The sequence below is a fragment of the Neophocaena asiaeorientalis genome, unplaced genomic scaffold (assembly GCF_003031525.2).
Source record: "Neophocaena asiaeorientalis asiaeorientalis breed wild unplaced genomic scaffold, Neophocaena_asiaeorientalis_V1.1 scaffold105, whole genome shotgun sequence".
NCBI classification, from domain to species: Eukaryota; Metazoa; Chordata; class Mammalia; order Artiodactyla; family Phocoenidae; genus Neophocaena; species Neophocaena asiaeorientalis.
In genome coordinates, this window is record NW_020172162.1 from 4,729,115 (window position 1) to 4,748,697 (window position 19,583).

The following is a 19,583-nucleotide window of genomic DNA, read 5'->3' on the forward strand; positions in this document are numbered from 1 at the left end:
TTAGCTCTTCTGTCTGGCACAAGGTTCTGATTTTATACTTACTGTCCCATAAACCTAATGCCAATCCCTGTAGTAAAAACGATCTATGTTAAATTTGAGCTTTCTCATTGTAAAAATTCCCCTTAGTCCTGGTTCTTTTACCAGCTAACAGCAGGTTTTCATCCCTTAATTGCTCCAGGGCTGGCATCTAGCTGCAGGTATCTGAAAACCTTCAGTTTGTAAGAGTAATTTCTAATTCAATATTAATTGTGCTCAGAAGCATTTTATGAGCCCCGCTTCCACCACAGTGAGGTACCCTATCTTGCTGCTTAAGCCCACTCTCCAGCCCTGAGAGTGACTTTCGCTGGAAATCTGTAAGATTCCTTCTTGCCCTGCCCCAACCCACCAAACTGGACCTCTGAGGAGGGCTGGCTTCATGGGTGTACGAGCTGTGCAGTTGCTCTAGATCTGTCGCCCAGAATGGTCTCATACTTAGTTTAATGCACTTTAGTTGTCATTTTGAAATTTTTAATAATTTTATCTTTGAATTGAGTTTTGTAAGCAAAATCCAAAGGGACTCCAATGGGACAACAGGGCAGGTGTGTGAGCAGAGATATGCACGATCTCCGTCTGCCATTCTTTGCGATCTCATTCTCATGAGTGTTCCTGATGCTCTATCACGAGCATAGAATTCTAGGGGACCCACGATATGTGGGAGTAAGTGTGACTTAGTGGCTTGGGGTGGGGAGGATGCTGACAGCCCTTGAGAGACCGTGGTCTCCCTTTGAACTAGAACTTGCTCCAGATGCAGAATGAAGGTGATGGCATTCAGAGACATGAATGACCATGGAACCTCATCACATCTCTTCTTGCTCATGTTACTTTCCTGTATTAGCTAAATTGAAATGATGTGGGGCTCATAAAATGCTTCCGAGCACGGTCAGTATTGAATTAGAAACTAATCTCACAAGCTAAAGGTTTTCAGATACCTGCAGCTAGATCATTTCGGCTAGACTGAAAATGATGACACAGAAAGAAAGGAAAAGATAGGGCAACCCAGAGCTCCTTTTCCTTTCAGTCTTCCCTTTCCTTAATCATTGGGAAGCTAAAAGTAGAGGGCATTGCTAGAATATATGCATATTAGGAAATGAAATAAGAAGCTGAGTTAGTTTTGTGTACGAAACTGACTTAGTATTCTGGTAAGAATAAAATACATATGCATGTACAAGCTGCAAAATACAAATCGTGTAGTTTCAATGATTCTGCATATGAGTTAAGTGCTCTTAACGTTTGCATTTAAAAGTGGCATAGGGCAACATAAAGACAAACGGTAAAATTCATGCTAATAACTTAAAATTTTAATTTTTCTTTACTTAGAATGACATTAAATAGCAAACAAAAAGTACTATGACAAGTTAAAAGAGAGACCATGGAAGAAAAGAAAGAGCTTTATATTTTCATACTTTTAATGGCTCTTTTCCCCTACTTTTTGAACACTGTGCCCCACAAATTATATAGCAGGCCCTGCTTCTGAGTGTCAACCCCCCGGGCAGAGCAGACTCAGCTTTCCTACCACACTTCCAGCCATGTGATTTGGACTAACCGGCTGCACTCTGGGGGCACATCTCTCCATTCCCAGCCTGCTTCCATTTTATACCATATAAACACATATATACACACATGCACACACATACATGCCAATGGACAAGAGTGGAGTTAAGGATATGATCCTTAATAAAGTCTAACCTGATTCATGTTCTGTTTCAGGGACCTCGAAAGCTTCAGCCTCCTCAGGTAAGGATGCCTTGGTCTCCTCAGCTACCTCAGGGGCCTCAGACCCTTCGTGAAGTTCAGACTCCTCACCTTCAATCTCCTCGTCAGCCTCAGCTTCAGTTTCTTCTGCTTCTATAAAAAATGAGAAGAAATAAATTATTTAGATTAAGTCAGAAAATATTTAATTGGGAATGACCCCTGGAGCATGAGGCTTAATGAGAAAGATAGATATAGTCTCTACATATTGTATCTATTAAAATGCAGTAGTAAAGGATGATAGTAATATGCTCAGAGTGCTATGGGAGCACCGGCCTAAGGATTCATTCAAAATGGGGAAATGCATATAGCATTCCCAAATATTATAACAGTAAAAGACAGGAAACAAGCCAAATGTCCATTTAAAACGGAATGGCTATACCTGCACTGTCTGATATGTAGTCACGAGCCACATGTAGCTATTGAGCACTTGAAATGTGGCTAGTCCAAACTGAGATGTGCTGTAAGTACAAAATACACAATGGACTTCAGAGACTTTGTATGAAAAGTTGAATGTAAAAATATATCAATAATTTTTACATTGATTACATGTTAAAATAATAATTTGGATATAGTGTATTAAATAAAATATACAGTTGGCTCTCTGAATCTTCAGGTTCTGTATCTGTGGATTCGACCAACCACGAATTGAAAATATTTGAAAAAAATTTTTAGAAAGTTCCAAAAAGCAAAACTTGAATTTGCTGCATGCTGGCAACCATTTACATAGCATTTCCATTTTATTAGTTATTATAAGTTATCTAGAGATGATTTAAAGTATACGGGATGATGCGTTTAGGTTACATGCACATACTATGCCATTTTATATATGGGAATTGAGCATTCATGGACTTTGGTATCCGTGGAGGTCCTGGGACCAATTCCTCATGGATACCGAGGGATGATTGTAATTAATTTCACTTGTTTCTTTTTTCTTTTCATGTGACTACTAGAAAATTTGAAATTATGTATATGGCTTGCATTTTACTTTTACTGGGCAGCACTAGCCTAGACTATATATTTTCTTACAGCTAGTTACAAATTATAATAGAGTATGTTGATCAGTATGCTAAAATTTAAAAAACATAAGTCCAAGTTTTACATAGTTGCTGATGACAGCTATAAGAAATAAATGCACAGAAGTCTTTGAGGAAGAAGATGGGGTAAATGGTGGTGTTAGAAAACCCATCTCTTCAATTCCCTTTAATATATTTTTTAAATTGACTCTTCAATTCCCTTTAATATATTTTTTAAATTGACTGAAACAAGGTATTTTCTATGTAAAAATATGAAAAACTAAATGAGCTTGTTTTCTGGACTCTTGTGGAAATTATTCCCTCCCCTGCCCCCTGCCCAGTAAGTACCTTCCAAGAATCACATTCTAGTGGTATGAGATACCTCTGGCACCTGGATTTTTAATCTAAATTGGGGTGATTAAGCACAAAGAAAAAAGCATCCTGAAGTGTCCTTATATCTTGAAGTCTGACCAGGATTGCCAAGCATGTGGCTTCCAAGTATGTGAGTTGGAATGTGGTGAATCTTTTGTGTTATATGTAGAATTTATGGTGATACACACAAGGAGGTAGCATCATTTGCTGAATTCTACTAGGGTGAGAGATGAAGTTATATATACTCTACTCCAGAAACTCAAAATGTCTTTTAGCTGAGTATCTCTTATAGTAAAAAAAAAACTTATCATATACCTCCAACACGCATACATTTGGTTATCTGTAAGTTGTGTTCTTATCCACATTAGGTACATTATAAAGTGTATATATAAAATGAATTTATATAATGATGCTGAAAAATGTAAAAAGTTTGAAAACTTTTCTAGAATCCTACTGGATAATCTGTGTTCCATGTGAGTCAGGAACGAACTGAAAAGTGTTCTAAGATCCTTGTACTATCTGTGATTTTTGATTAAGTGTATATTGTATTAGTTATCTATTGCTTCATGTATATGTTGTATTAGTTATCTATTGGTTCATAATAAATTACCCCCAAAATTAGTGGTTAAAATAACAATAATCACATATTGCCCTCGCAATTACTGGGGTCAGGAATTTGGGAGTGGCTTAGTTGGTGGTTCTGGCTCTGGATTTCTCATGAAGTCACAGTGAATATGTCAATTAGAGTTGCAGAGGTCAATCTGAAGGCTTGACAGGGGCTGGTGGAGCCCCTTCCAAGGTGAACACTCAAAGCCAGAACCAAGGTCCTCCAGGAGCAGAGAGAAGCACGGCCAGAAGTCCTGACCCACAGAATTTTGTGCAGAATAAAGATAGTGGTTGTTTTACAGTTTGGGGGTGGCTGGCTGCACAGCAATGGAACACTGAAACAGACTTTCTTCACTCTTTTGAGCTACGGACGGCTTTGTCAGTCTGGTGAAATTTATGGATTCCTTCTTAGAATAATGCTTTCAATCTCATAAAATAAAATAAGAAGCCAATTATACTGAATACAGCTATCAAGATATCAAAAAAATTTTGTGGTATAGGAAACATGTGCATCTGTGCTAATGTATTAAGTAACAAGAACCAGGAACTGGTTGAATAACTACCATAATTTTGGAATAGTGACACGCATAAACAAGACATCTAAAACTGGAATGGGATATGAAAATATCTTTGTTTCTACTGGTGACAAAGTCAAGGTGCTGCTAATACTATTGTGGTTTGTAGCCTATATTAATTATTAGGTGAGTAAAATACAAAATTTCAGTTAAGGGTTAGTAAAAAATAGAGTATAATTATTTCCCCATTCAAATTCACAGACCTCTGAATTTTATCCCCAGGTTTAAAACTCCAGTCTTAAAAGAAATTTTTAGGGTAAGTTCTTCTATAATGGAGATGGAAGTTTAATTATAAAGACAATGGGTATAGTAAGAGTTTAGCTGTTTCCTCAACTCCTACAGGATCCTTTTAATAGAAGTAATTCCAACAGCCATGTCACCTGTGACCAGCGCAACCCTTTGAAGACGTGCTGCACATGCTGTCCTACTGTGTACCCCTCTTACAGGGTGGATGAGTAGGTATCTGTGTCAGGATTCCTTTTCCTATGAATCCAGTACTGCTGTGACCATATAATTTATTATCCAAATTGGAACACTATGGGAATGAGAGGGGGGTCAAACAAATACTTCAGGAACCTGGGCATGAACCTAGACTCTCATGGGCAAATTGGGAAATATGGTCACCCTGTCTATAATTCACTGGAAGTACTGCAGCTGTTGGCAGTCACAATACAAAATCAAATGGCATATTATTAATCATATAATCCTATGTTTGCCTTTTGCTTTCGCATTCATAGCTTCCAATAGCTTTTGATTTTCTTCTTCTATTCTCAACGTCTCTTCTTTGGCTTTTCTGAAATGAAAAGGTCCAAAATTTAGTTATCTTTGGAAATTCAGATATCTCACAATATTATAGAATTTAAGGCTTATAATGGTAAAATTAAACAGTAGGTCATTTATAATATTCATTATACTTTTTACTTTATAATGTAAATGTTTAATTTACTCATACTGAGGCTAGTTAGTTTTCAGAAATTTTGGGGTTTTTTTTTTGGTAAGAAAAGTTTAAATATTGTATTTTAAAAACTTTGGCTATTAATTAGGAAACCCGGAAAAATTAAAAAAGGATTGTCTAACTCCAAGCTGGGATAATTTGTATCATTTTCCCTCTGATTAAATGAGAAGTGTTCACAACATAGAGTTAAATGAAAAAAGGTATAATATAAAACTATGTATAATACAAATTTACTTTTGTATTTAAAATGTATATAAATGATGATTAAAAGACAAGAATAAAATGAATCAAACTGTTAATAGTAATTATCTCTGGATGGTGGCATTCTGAGAGTTTTAAACTTTATTTCACATTTTTTACACTTAAAAAATTTTTCCATATGAATAAGTAGAAAATTTGTAAATTTACCTTTGTAACCAGAAGAATTATTTTCTGATTTATTTCCTTTTTAATATAGTAATGATGAAATTTAAAGAGACTTGGGATAGGGAAACAAATATCTGGAGGGAATCTGTCTTTCATTAGGGTTCAAGGACTAAACCTGCCTTAATGATGAAGACAGGTATAAGGAAAGTTAGTAAAATGATGGAGAAAGACAATATTTATTAAAAATTAAAACATGCATACCTTTGACCTAGAAATTCTGTATCTAGGAATTTAGCCCTCAAGTACTGGCATACTATTGCACAAAGAAGCATGTATAAGAATGTTGACTGCGTCTTTAAAAATAATATCAAAAAAACTGTATCAAGTATTCACAAACAGGGGACCAGTTAAGTGGAGTAGAGCCCATTCATCTCTGCAGCCCACTCTGGGGCAGTCTTCTTCAGACCATTCTATAGGTTAGTCATTCTCATATTCAGTGCTTTTTTGTGTGTTCTTTTTCCCCTTTCTTTGAAAATCTTTAATATATTCTCTTCAAAGATATTACTACACCTCTCCTCCCAACAAGCGTGTTTCTTGTTAATAGGGGGTGTTCTCTCACTGTGTTCTAGATACAGTCTGTGATCCAGACTGAGGTCTTGGTGTAATTCGAGTTCTCTTTGTTCATGCCCCAGACTTCTGAGACTACTGAACATTGTTTGTGCATGCCTTCCCTACTTTGTTTTGTGTGAACTGGCAATCCTTCTACTTAGTCAGGTAGGGCTATTTTGTGAGACTTTCCTCATCCAAAACCTGGGTACTGTATGCTGCTGCTAAGAATCTGCTAAGACCTGACAAGAAGGAGGAAGAATTTTGCTGCCAGTTTCTAGCTACTTCTATATACTACTTGGAGAGACAAAGACAAATGGTGATAACAGAAATTATTCTGCATCTGACTCATACATTTGGAAACTGATGTTGGAAAATCTAGAATCAGCATGTCTGTAGATATATGGCCAAAGATGTAATTCTAAATCCTGTTAATCTTATCTCTTGTCCAACCAAGTTGCAAGGCCTTTAAATGCATCTCTGACCATTTTTTTAAAAAAATTGTTTTAAATTTCATTTTCTGCAGTATATGAGAAAAAAGCAACATAGAGAAATGGAGAAAAGTCTGCTTCAACCTGGGCAAGTCTTTGCCATTAAGAAGTTTATAAAGACATAAAAATTTAGAATCAAAAGAAGTAAAAATTGATTATAGAGATAGCTTGGAAAATTCCATACGGTAAGAGGGAGGTGAAAGTTAAGAGTTGGGAGACAGTGGAGATGTCTTTTTCCTTTAAAAAAAAACCCTATAGATTAAATGTATTTTAAATTATCTACTTAAAATGTAGCAAACCGGGCTTCCCTAGTGGCGCAGTGGTTGGGGGTCCGCCTGCCGATGCAGGGGACGCGGGTTCGTGCCCCGGTCCGGGAGGATCCCACATGCCGCGGAGCGGCTGGGCTCGTGACCCATGGCCGCTGGGCCTGCGCGTCCGGAGCCTGTGCTCCGCAACGGGAGAGGCCGCAACAGTGAGAGGCCCGCGTACCACAAAAAAAAAAAAAAAAAAAAAAAAAAAAAAAATGTAGCAAACCTTCAGCCTAGAAGTCACATGAACTTCGTTTTACTGTTATGTCGATAGCTTCATATGTTCTTAAATATTTGACTATTTCTCATACACTGGAAAAAAATTAGGTAATCCCTTAAATCCTAGCAAATTGTAGCTCCATTTGTAACAGAACTTTTAAAAGCTAAAAGTAAATGTAATAAGTTTGTAATTATTGTCTTAATACTTTTAGTCAATTTTACAAACAATTTTATTAACTAATCTAAATTATACTTTATGTATTTTTGTGTTAAGTTTATAAAGGAACGGCCAATTTAGGTGAACAATGAACATCAAATAACAAAATCCTCTGACACACAGTTATCAGTTATCCCCCACCCCCTAACAAATACCCACTTCCCAGCTCCATAATTCCTAGAGTTTAAAGAGCTCTCCTAAGTTCCAGCACAAATTGCTAATATCTGAAGGGGAAAAGGAAATAATATTTGAGAAAGCTCCTATAGGTGTCATCATTAATAGTGGGAGGTTTAATGGGTTAATATAAAGAAATTTAGTTTTTGAATGTCTCAGCCTTTAACGCTTGGAGAAGTAGGAATCTCAGTGGGCTAATGAAAAATTTTAGTGTCTAAAGAGCTTGTTTCAGCAAGGAAGAACAGTTAGCACATTAAGACACTCTTTCTTTTTATACTTTATTTTCCAGTCTGAAGAACTTGATAGTTAAAGTTTAGTCTTGACCCCAGCCATGAACAGATGGAAGTGTGTCCACATTTTGAAATGTTCTTCATTGCACCCAGATTAGAGAATAAGTTCTTGATGTTGAACCTGTCAATTATAAATAAGTAGTCTTGTTCTTTCCTTATGTAGAACTTAGGCTTTGGATTTTAGTCATACCACACAAGTGTATTTTCACTTTTTATTATATTATTTCCTTCATTTGTGGATTCTAGTTAGCAAAATTATAATATTTAAGTCACAGATAAACATGGTAGAAAAAAATATCTTCCCTGTGCTCATTTTTTTACAGTGTCTTTGGAAAGTAGCTATTTGGTTTAGAATGTCTGATTTGGGGCTGTGAAAACAGCCACAACTCTGTACTTTAGAGATTATGGAAGTATTTGTGAAATTACTGCTTTTCTTAGAATTAGAACTGGATCTAGTTAGTAGGCCACCATTTTGATGCTAAAGACATTTCATAAATATAAATTGTAAGTACATATTTAACAGCTATAAGAGATTAATTAACCCATTTTATTGTGCCAGGCAGATTTTACCTTGCTGCTTCTTCCTCTTTTCTTTTCTTTAGTAGTTCATCCAATAACCTTTCTAAAATCTTAGAGTCAATTTCTTGTTTATTCTCTAAATACAGTCTATTAAATAAATATTTTCCTGAAACACAAAGAGAACAATGTTAATTTTGAAGCTCTATAAAATATAGTGAGATATATTTTTGGAAATTAACAATGAAAAGATTATTTCTGTCTATATCCAAATATATTTTCCTTTAAGCATTTATTTAAATAGAGCCCAGATTCTTTAAGAGACCATCTTAAATCCTTTTTTTTTTTTTAACATCTTTATTGGGGTATAATTGCTTTACAATGGTGTGTTAATTTCTGCTTTGTAACAAAGTGAATCAGTTATACATATACATATGTTCCCATATCTCTTTCCTCTTGCATCTCCCTCCCTCTCACCCTCCCTATCCCACCCCATAGATTTTTAATCATTAGTATATAGGAATGCCAGAGATTTTTAAATCCTTTTTAAAAGGTATATATGGGCATGTCATAAATAACTAAAACATAAAAAGAGGTAGTATAATATATTCTCCCCATGGAAATTCTCTTTTCAAATATATTTCCTTAAGATGCAAAATTACAGAATATTCTTGGCCCCCTCATCAAAGATTAGTTGACCGTTATATGTGTGAGTTTACTTCTGGGCTCTCTGTTCTGTTCCATTGGACTATGTGTCTGCTTTTCTGGTGGTACCATACTGTTTTGATTACTATAGCTTTATACAAAGTGACAGAATAATTAAAATTTAGTTCTGCTATCTTTATGTACTTAGTATTTCCCATTTAAGGTGAAGAAGGACTAATATATAGTTTTGCCCTCAGCCTCATATATTTTTCATTTAGAAGTTACAATGCTGACTGGGATGGGGTGTTAGATTCTCAGCTCCAAAGAATAATTGTAAGGGCCTGCTGGAACATCAGGTGATCCCACACCATCTGTGGCCACCTACTCAGTGGATGGATGCCTCCTTTTGTGTACCTCTAGGTAATGAAGGGACTACTGGTGTGGTATTTGTACATAGGGAAGGTGGAGTGTTTTTCATTTTATATTTTAACTAAAAATATTATCAGCAATAAAAACTTCACTTTAAATTGACATGATAAATATTTACCAACCATTGTTTTCTGTGTCTGATAAACAGATGACTAAATCGGGTAGAATTCCTTTGTTGACTAAGACCATCCACATTTCTTTCATAATAGGGTAGTTGTCTAGTATCCATCCTCCATATTTTGGGGCACCATAAAACCTATTCTCGTTTTCTTCAACTACCTGTGAAAAACAGCAAACTGAAATTACCATCATATCTACCCAAGTAAAGGATGCTACCTTGATATATTACTTTTGTGGACCATAATCAAGTATCTTTTGAGTTTTTCTGACTTTCAGAAGGAAATAAAAAGAGCCACTTAATTTTAAAAGAGAAACTTAATTTTAAAGCAATAAAGCTATAAGTTTTAAAAGTTAAGAACAGGAAGCAAAAGCCTTTCTTAAACAAATATAATACATGCTTACTATATGTTATTCAGTATTACAGAATCCAAATCCTGATTCAGAAGGTCTAGGGTAAGGCCCAAGAGTCTGTATTTCTAACATGCTCTCAGGTGACAATGGTCCTTGGTCCACTCTTTGAGTAGCAAGGTCCTAGCCCAGTTTGCCTTTTTTAGTGACAATGCTCTTCACTTCCCTTTTGCTTTTCAGCCTTCAATGTGAAAGGCTTCTACCTGCCACCCAATAACTTCAACACAAGCATGGAGATTAGATGTGGATCTATGAATATACCAATTCTGAAGGTTTTAAACAAATTTGTGGGCCATCAGGAAATCACAGAATATTAGAAGTCAAAGGGGAAGAAATCTCAAGAAGACTGGTGTAACTCTCTGGCCTATATAGAATTTAAGATTACCTGCTTTTTGAATTTCCATCTGAATGAAGAGTATTTTGAAAAAAAGAATTTTAACACTTTGAAATGTCTCATATAATAGAATTGGGGGGAAAAAAGCTATAATGAAGAAGTATAAGTGAAATAAGTTAGAGAAAGACAAATACTACATGATCTCACTTATTTGTGGAATCTAGAAAAACCAAATTCATAGAAACAGAACAGATTGGTGATTGCCAGAGACAGGGCTGGAGGTGGGGAAATGGGTGAAGGTGGTCAAAAGGTACAAACATCCAGTTACAAGATAAATAAATCCTAATCATGTAATGTACAGCATGGTGACTATAGTTAATAATATTGTAGTGTATATTTGAAAGTTGCTAAGAGAGTAGATCTTAAAAGTTCTCACCACACACACACACACAAATGTAACTATGTGAGGTGACCATGTTAACTAAACTTATTGTAGTAATCATTTTGCAATATATACAAATATCAAATCATTATGTTGTACATTTTAAACGAATACACTCTTATATGTCTATTATATATCAATAAAACTGGAAACAATATAAATGGTTAATAAAAAATTTTACTAAGTTTCAAAGATATGAAAATTAAAACAACATCAACATATAATTTATAGTTTCCCTATCTCATTCAATTTTTTTGAAAAAAATTTAATGGCTTCATAGTATTTAGTCAAATGAATAAACCCTAATTTGTTTAATCATCCTCTTCATGTTAAACATTTATATAACTTATAATTTTATTATAACATTGTGATGATATGATGGACATCTGCATATATAAATCTTTGTCTAAGTATATATTTCTTTAGGTTAGATTCCTATAAAAAGTGTTTTTAGGTCAAAAGGAATAAGGGAATGAACATTTTAAAGGCTTTTTATATACATTGTCATGTTGCTTCCATAATGTCTACAACAATTTTCACTCCTATGTGACTATATCATTACAGCCTCACTAGTATGGATTGTTATAAGTTTTAAAAAATCTTTGCCAATTTGACAGGTAAGAAATTGTCTTTTTTCATATTTTTATTGACACTTGAACATTAAAATTTTTCAGTTAACCATTTGTATTTCTTCTTTGATGAAATAATCTGTTTACGTCTTTGTCTGTTTTTTACATTGGTATTAGATTTTCCTTGATTTGTAAGAAATCTTTATAATGAGGAATTAATGTGTCATATTTATTATAAATACTTTCCCCAGTTTGATGTTTGCTTTAAAATTTTGATTTTCATGGTGTATTTTTTAAGGAAAGGGAATCATTGTTAAGTAGCATCTTCATTGAGATTTTACTCTAAGAGTTCTTCCATGGCATTTGTGCCTAGAGTACTTGACCATTCTAAGATCATTTCAATATCACTACACTTTCTTCTAGGTAAAAACATGCCATTTTTACATTTAACAATTAATACGGAATTAATTTTGATATAAGCTGAGAATCTAAATTGTTTTTATCCTACCAGTTAATTTTATCAACACTATTAAATAATTCTTCCTTTCCTTTTGGGTTGTGATGTAAACCTTAGTATACACTCAGTTTTTATCTATACTGAGGTCTGTTTCTGTGCCTGCTCTGTGGTTCTGTTAGTTCTTGTATGATTATCAGGCTTATAAACCACTGTAACATCACATTTTACTAGTTGGTAGAGTAAGTCTCTCTCTGTTATACTTTGCCAGACTGTTCTTACCAATTCTCAACTATTGGTTCTCCCAAATAAATTTTAGAGACATTTGTCAGTTTTCAAAATACATTGACATTTTTATTATAATTGCATCAAATCTATAAACTAATTTAAGAAAGATACCTTAGTAAGATTTTGTCTTTACATGTAAGAAATTAGTAATGACCTACTTTTTAAAAATAGGTTTCCTACTCAGAGATCATGAAAACTGATGACAGGTAGAACAGTGTCCTGCATTGGTCTCTGTGCTCTTGAAAAAGACAATCTGATATGAGCTTTGATGTTAAAATCTCACGTGATTTAAACTCCCCCACGATCCCAGACTCACAGTTTACCATCTATTGACACTACTCATATTACTACCTCAGAAGTGTTTTAGTAGTACTCCCTGTAGATCTGTATCCTCCAGAATAAACTCTGGAAAGAATGGAGCAAATTATCAGTGAAGGGCAAGGATGGGATGTTCACAGTGCTAAAGACATCCCTGACTTGGATATCTCCTCCTTTGGGATGCTCTGTCTCACCTCCCAGGAGGTAATAGCCTTGACCTTCCTGACATTCCTATACCTTGTACATATCTAGTTACCACTTAGCACATGAGAGTTAATTATTGGATTCTATGTCAGCCTTTCCTACCTGATAGCTCCTTAACGGAAAGAGCTATGTTTAATTCATCTTTGTGTCCCCAGGCTCTAGCACAGTAGGTACTCAGAATGTTTCTGAAGAAATAAATTGATGACAGAACAACCTGAAGAGATACAGAAGTTGATAGATCTCTTTGGGAAGCTCAGAGGGGGATAACAACTTGCCTTGGGTAGAGCCTGGGGCTCAAGGATTTCACCCAATGTGTTACAGAGTGGTTCTATACTCTCAGAGAACATTTTTTTTCTTCTCATGATTTTAAATTACATCATTTTCAAATTACAGAGAAATACATAAGTTCATCGAACGACCAAAACTGATTTGTTCTCTTTAACTTTTGCTCTGAACGCTTACCCAAGCACTCTGTACAAAACAGATCCATATGGTCTTTATAAGCCTTCTGATTTGATATGGGTAGGACATAGTACCTGAGGCTTTATTTTCCCCTTAGATTGGAAAATCTGTGGTGTGTCCATCCATCTCCCCCATGAACATGTTCAAGGTGGCTGGATGAAATTAGTTAGCTAGGGAGCAAAATTTGTCTTGGTTTACAAATAACCGGCTCATAGATGAAAAAGTAACTTTGGTACTTGCTTCATATAAACTATCTTTTAACCAACTGGACTGAATTAAAGACAATAAAAGTTAATGAAGAATAAATGTCAAAGCTATGAAATTATATTGCACATTTGTTGATAATTATTGAAAATTTATAAGCAACTGTTCACTGGGGTACATTACACATAACAATGTTGACTGTAAAATGCACATGAATTTGAAGGCTACAGATTTCAACACTGTCATACAGGATTCTAAAATAATTGTACATATACTAGGTTAACATTTTCTCAGTTACTGTGAAATCAATGATAAAAATAAAGAGCCTGGATTTCTTACCTCTTGGAGAACTTCGTCTAAGATTTCAACAATTTTTTCATGTGGCTGTTCAAAGTTCATGTCCTTTGCCATTTTTACCGTCTCCTTTATTATGGAACGAACTTCTGGATGATCTGCAGTTACCTCCTCTATCACATATTCTATTACATCTAAAGTAAAATAAATCAATAAATTAATGCCATTAATAATTTTAGTAAACAATGCTATTTGCAATAGAACATGATTGTAAATACCTAACCCAAGGAAGTACTCTTTGTGTTCCTGCAGCACATGCCCGAAAAAGGGAGAAATAGACTGGAAGGGAAATAAGTCAGGAATCCCAAAATAACAGAGCAGTCGCTTAAAGCCAGTGCATCAGAATGAAAGTGAATGAGGCATGAAAAAAGTCATGTCAGGCAGGAGTCAAAACTCAGGAAGTCAGGGAGAAGACGTAGGAAACAAAGGCTTCCAGGGGTCAGGCTAAAACTTGGGCATCTAGGGAATGAGTCAGAAAACAAAATAAATACTTCCAATTATAAGCATGAAACTAAATGGGACAATAAGAGGACGGGAGGTAGGCAAGTTGGAGGGGATGGAAGAAAGGGTGGCATAGGCTGGTTTTTGAAGTGTTAGACTTGATTCTTGTCTCATTGTGTGCTGAATGTTTCCTTACACGACTGAGCTGGCTCACAGGCTGCACCATGATGTAAACATTCATCCACTCCTCTAATGGGACATGAGATTGGCAGCTCCACCTGACTCCTCTACCTCTGCCTTTCCAATAGTGCCTCCTGAGCTGCCCCAAGGCTCTATCCATCAGGGTCTCATGCTAGAGCCCAATTGATCCTTGCCCAGAAAAACCCCAAAGGACCTTTGAAGAGCAGCTGCCTGCTGCCACCCCTGTCGTAAAGTAAGAAGTCTGTTCTCAGGGATAGAGAGAGCCAGCAGTTTCTGGAGAGCCAGAGTGGAAGAGGCAGGAACCCAAGATCTTCCGATAGCCAGGGAAAGAGGACGTGAGGAGGCAGAAATAGCCAGGCAAAGGTACTAAATGTGCCAGAAGATGCTAGTGGTCTATCCAATATCTGGTCTCCTTTTCCTTAGTAACAGAACCCTGATTTTGTTAGGGTCAGCCATGTGCCTAGCTAAAAACACTACATCTCCTAACTTACTTATAGTTTGGATGGCTGGTAGATAAGATGCAAGAAAAATTTGGGAAGGGGAGGCGGTGAGTCTTCTTGTTTTCTATTTAAAGAGGAACAACTCAGCTGGATGGAATGCCAATTTTTTATCCCTTGTCTTTTCCCTTTTCCTGCACACTGATATGATGGCTGGCACACTAGCAGCCATCTTGTGAATTATTACAGTAGCCACATGCCAGGAATGGCAGAAAAAATAGATCTCCTATCTTCTCAATATTCTTGTTCACAAAAACAATATATCACATGTTCTTTTTTCTGTGTTCCTGCATGTCTAACTGTTCATATTATAGTAGCCTTTAAGATAAAGTAAGTGGATATTAATAATACTTTAAAAAAAAAAACCCACACACACGTTACTCCTTCAAAATTCTAAAGGAACTATTTGTGATTTTTAGATCCACAGTCTAAGAGAACCAAATTACCCAAATGTTAATTTACCTTTTTTTGAATCCAACATTAGATCTTGACTAGAGTCTTGTTGACTTCTTTGAAGTGTAGACATTTCACTTGTTTTTTTTGCATCTGTGAATAAAACTCTGTTAACACGTAAAGAACAGTATTTAAAGTGTAGGTGAATCCCAAAGAAGATTGTGGTATGGGCCCAGGGACCCAGGACTCATGTTCCCAATTTCTTAAAAAATTAAAATAACAACCATAATAATCAAATAGGTAAACATATCTATCAGCAGTAGAAAATAAAGATAATGACTTAACTTATGACAAAACCAAGAGTAATTTCAGTTTCATATAATGCCAGTGGATGTAAATTGAAAAAAAAAATCAAATTTTCCCTTCCTTAGGTAACTAACAGACTCTTGGCTCCAAGAGGTAAAGGCTGTGCTTATCTCAGACACAGGGGGGAGAAAGGGTGCCTTTTACCAGGATACACTGGCAGTGTTGGCATCCCTCCAGCAGTGGGTAGAGGCACTGATGACTGCTTCTACCTTGGACAGCTTCCCCCAAAGAGGGAACAGATAATACAAAGGAGGGGCTCCCTTTGTGTATGTATTGGTGCTGGGAATTCTGCAGCAGCAGAGATGAGGTTCCCAGATGCCACTTGGCCAAAATTTTAATTTCTGGGTCTTCTGTTAAGTGTGTGTGTGCGCATGCATGCTGGGGGAGGAGGAGTGTCATATATAAGTTTCTGACAGTGCCCAGTTCAATTCCTACTCAGCTTGAAATAAACACAAGGCAAAGACACGTCTATCTGAATCAGGAGGAGAAACCAAATAGAAAAGATCAGCCCTACGTTATATAACACAATAAATTATACATGCAATTAAAAATTAAATACAAAAAGGTCAGACCAATAAAAAAAAAGAATATAAGTATATATATTAAATCTCTGGTTGAGAGGAAGACATTTTAAGCCTGAAAGTAAATGGAAGAAATCAACAAAGGGGAAGTAATGATTTGACTATGAAAATGTGAAAAATTCCTCTACTTCAAAAACAGCAAGCTGATTTAAAAGACAAACCACCCAATTTGGAAAAAAAATATGAAAAATAAGTGAGTAATATAGAAAACTTATATAGGAACCATATAACTGATACAATTTAGAAAAATGGGCAAAAGACAAAAATGGTCACCTCAGAAAAGAAGAAATATAAATGGCTAACACAGTATTAAAATACTAAACTTCAGAAATAGTCAAATAAAAACTAAAATAATATTTAAAAAGAGAAAATACCGAGGAAACTATAACATGTAGTTTGTATATTCCTGACGGGAACAACTTTATGCAAAGCAATTTGACAGTCTGCAGCTTCATACTCATCAAACTAGTGACTCCACTTATGTCAACATGCAGACAAAACTTCATGTAGAAAATTCATTGGAAAAAAAGTTACTGGAGCATTATTTGTATTAGTAACAAAAAAATAATTTAAGTTTTCGATGTGATGAACTAGTTAAAACTATTACCTATAAATAGGGAAATTGTGCAGTAATTTTAAAGGAGGATTAAAATATTTTCTAATGAAATTATATAATTAAATGTAACATTATAAATAAAAAATAAAAATAGTTTACATTGTATGCTCTTGATTATATAAATGGAAAAGTTTTATAAGGGTAAATAGCACTAAATGATAACATTTCATATCTACAACTTTGGGTTTATGATGCTCTGATTCCAACCCATTAAAGGAAGCAGTGAGCTTTTAAGAAAATTTATTATTGTATGATAATAATTGTGTCACGTCTGGAAACATACAAAAAAATTTGGGGGGCGTTCTAACTGTATTAGACTTGCTCGGTTCTATTTTCTTCTTCATTCTGGTAAATCTATTTCTGTTCTACAGCTGCTCAGTTTAAATCTGTAAGAGAGAAGCTAACTCTTTTTCTCTTAAAGTTTCCAATTTGAGGGAGGGGGTGGGTAATTTTAAGCTTCAATATAAACATGATAAAATATGGAATAAATGGGAATAAGATCCACAAGCATGGCATTAGCAGCTCATTTTGTGACCGTCTTTATCATCTGACTTCATTTTGGCTTCTTCACTGTCCTCTAAAGAGCTTTCTCTTTGGGATTCAAGAGTGAACACTGCAGTGAAAGAATAATGCGCTTTATCAGCTAATCTGTTTATACTAGAAAAGATTTGGCTAATAATATTAGCAACATTTTCTTTATCATCTTCATCAAATGACAGATGCAACTCTTCTGAGCTTTTATATGCATCAGTTGGGAACTCATTTTCCTTCCTTTCAAATTCTCTTTGAGGGTCTTTTGAAGTTGACTGGGCTGAAAGATAGTAATTGGCTGTGTTAGCAAAAGGTAGCTGGGGGTAGGTAGACAGTCTTGGGCGTGTGAATTCTGACTCAGTCAGTGTGGTTTTGGTGAATCATTTGGTCTCCTTGTCTAAGCTTCTACTGGGCAAAATGAGGATAATTAAACTGAAAACATCACTGCAACATTAACTGAGATAATGGGTGTAAACAATGGACTTAGAAAAGGCTTGGCACACAGGAAGCCTGCTCCATATTAGCTGCCATCCTCTGTATTATTATATAATTTTCTGTCTTAAAAAACCTCAATATTCTCCACTGACAAAATTTCTTAAAAATATATTGCAGTGTGTGATGAATTGGGAGATTGGGATTGACATATATACACTAATATGTATAAAATGGATAACTAATAAGAACCTGCTGTATAAAAAAATAAAATAAAATTCAAAAAAAATATATATATAGGAGTAAAACCCCTAGCAAACAAATTTCAATTTTTTAAATGTTAAAAGGGGTTAACCTTATTGTCAGATTTGGAATAATTAGTGAATTTGAAAAGAGATTTAGGTTTGTAACATATAAGAGATATCATCTATTTCTATATTCCAGTGAGAAAAGGCAATTTGTGGAAAGATGTAAAATCTGTGATATCATGCCACAATTCGATGTGAAAGGAATCACTACAGACTCCGAGAAACATTACAGAACACTGTTCATCCTCCAGAAGCCCTGCTTCCTCTCTCCATCCACGTTTCAGTTAAACGTTCCCTCTTCAGAGATGTCTTCCCTGGTTATCTTAACACTGCAGTGCCCCTACCCCAATCACCACCTGCCCGATTACTGTGTTATATATTTTTTCTATCTGTTTACTTTTTCCCCCCTCTACCCCCCATTAAAATGTAACCACCACAAGGACAGGAGCTTCAAGTGTCTTGTTCACCTCTGTTGCTCAGGGTCTAGAATCATGTCTAATACAAGAAGGTACTCAAGTGTTTTTGAATGAATTAAAGAATTGATTTTTGAATGAGTTAACAAATGCATTTTATCCAGGCTCAAACAGATTGAGTAACAAGCCATCTTAGTAGTCTGGGTCAATACTTCTCAGGCTTTAGTTTGTGAGTTGTCCAAGAGTATTTGTCTTTAATTTTGGTCTTAATTTTGAAGATAATACGATAAACACATAAATTCATTCTTTTTAACATCTTTATTGGAGTATAATTACTTTACAATGTTGTGTTAGTTGCTGCTCTATAAAAAAGTGAATCAGCTATACATATACATATATCCCCATATCCCCTCCATCTTGTGTCTCCCTCTCACACTCCCTATCCCACCCCTCTAGGTGGACACAAAGCACCGAGCTGATCTCCCTGTGCTATGCGGCTGCTTCCCACTAGCTATCTATTTTACGTTTGGTAGTGTATATATGCCCATGCCACTCTCTCAATTTGTCCCAGCTTACCCTTCCCCCTCCCCGTGTCCTCAAGTCCATTCTCTGCATCTGCGTCTTTATTCCTGTCCTGCCCCTAGCTTCATCAGAACCTTTTTTTTAAGATTCCATATATATGTGTTAGCATACGGTATTTGTTTTTCTCTGACTTACTTCACACTCAGAGACAGACTCTAGGTCCATCCACCTCACTACGAATAACTCAATTTCATATCTTTTTACGGTTAATATTCCATTGTATATATGTGCCACAGCTTCTTTACCCATTCATCTGTCAATGGACACTTAGGGTGCTTCCATGTCCTGGCTATTGTAAATAGTGCTGCAATGAACATTGTGGAATATGACTATTTTTTAATTATGGTTTTCTCAGGGTATATGCCCAGTAGTGGGATTGCTGGGTCATATGGTAGTTCTATTTGTAGTTTTTTAAGGAACCTCCATACTGTTCTCCATAGTGGCTGTATCAATTTACATTCCCACCAACAGTGCAAGAGGGTTCCCTTTTCT

At 35.5% G+C, this 19,583-nt stretch overlaps 1 protein-coding gene across 1 annotated transcript in view; it reads right to left on the reverse strand.

The window, feature by feature from the left end:
* The window catches only part of AK9 (adenylate kinase 9), a 116,062-nt gene that overhangs the window by 54,203 nt on the left and 42,276 nt on the right, over positions 1-19,583 (reverse strand). The window contains exons 14-21 of the mRNA XM_024755840.1: positions 17,524-17,636; positions 17,361-17,418; positions 15,332-15,415; positions 13,716-13,864; positions 9,696-9,852; positions 8,554-8,668; positions 5,074-5,150; positions 1,726-1,884 (exon numbers count right to left, since the gene is read on the reverse strand). Coding sequence (XP_024611608.1) covers positions 1,726-1,884; positions 5,074-5,150; positions 8,554-8,668; positions 9,696-9,852; positions 13,716-13,864; positions 15,332-15,415; positions 17,361-17,418; positions 17,524-17,636 — 912 coding nt within the window. The remainder of the gene's footprint in view (positions 1-1,725; positions 1,885-5,073; positions 5,151-8,553; positions 8,669-9,695; positions 9,853-13,715; positions 13,865-15,331; positions 15,416-17,360; positions 17,419-17,523; positions 17,637-19,583) is intronic.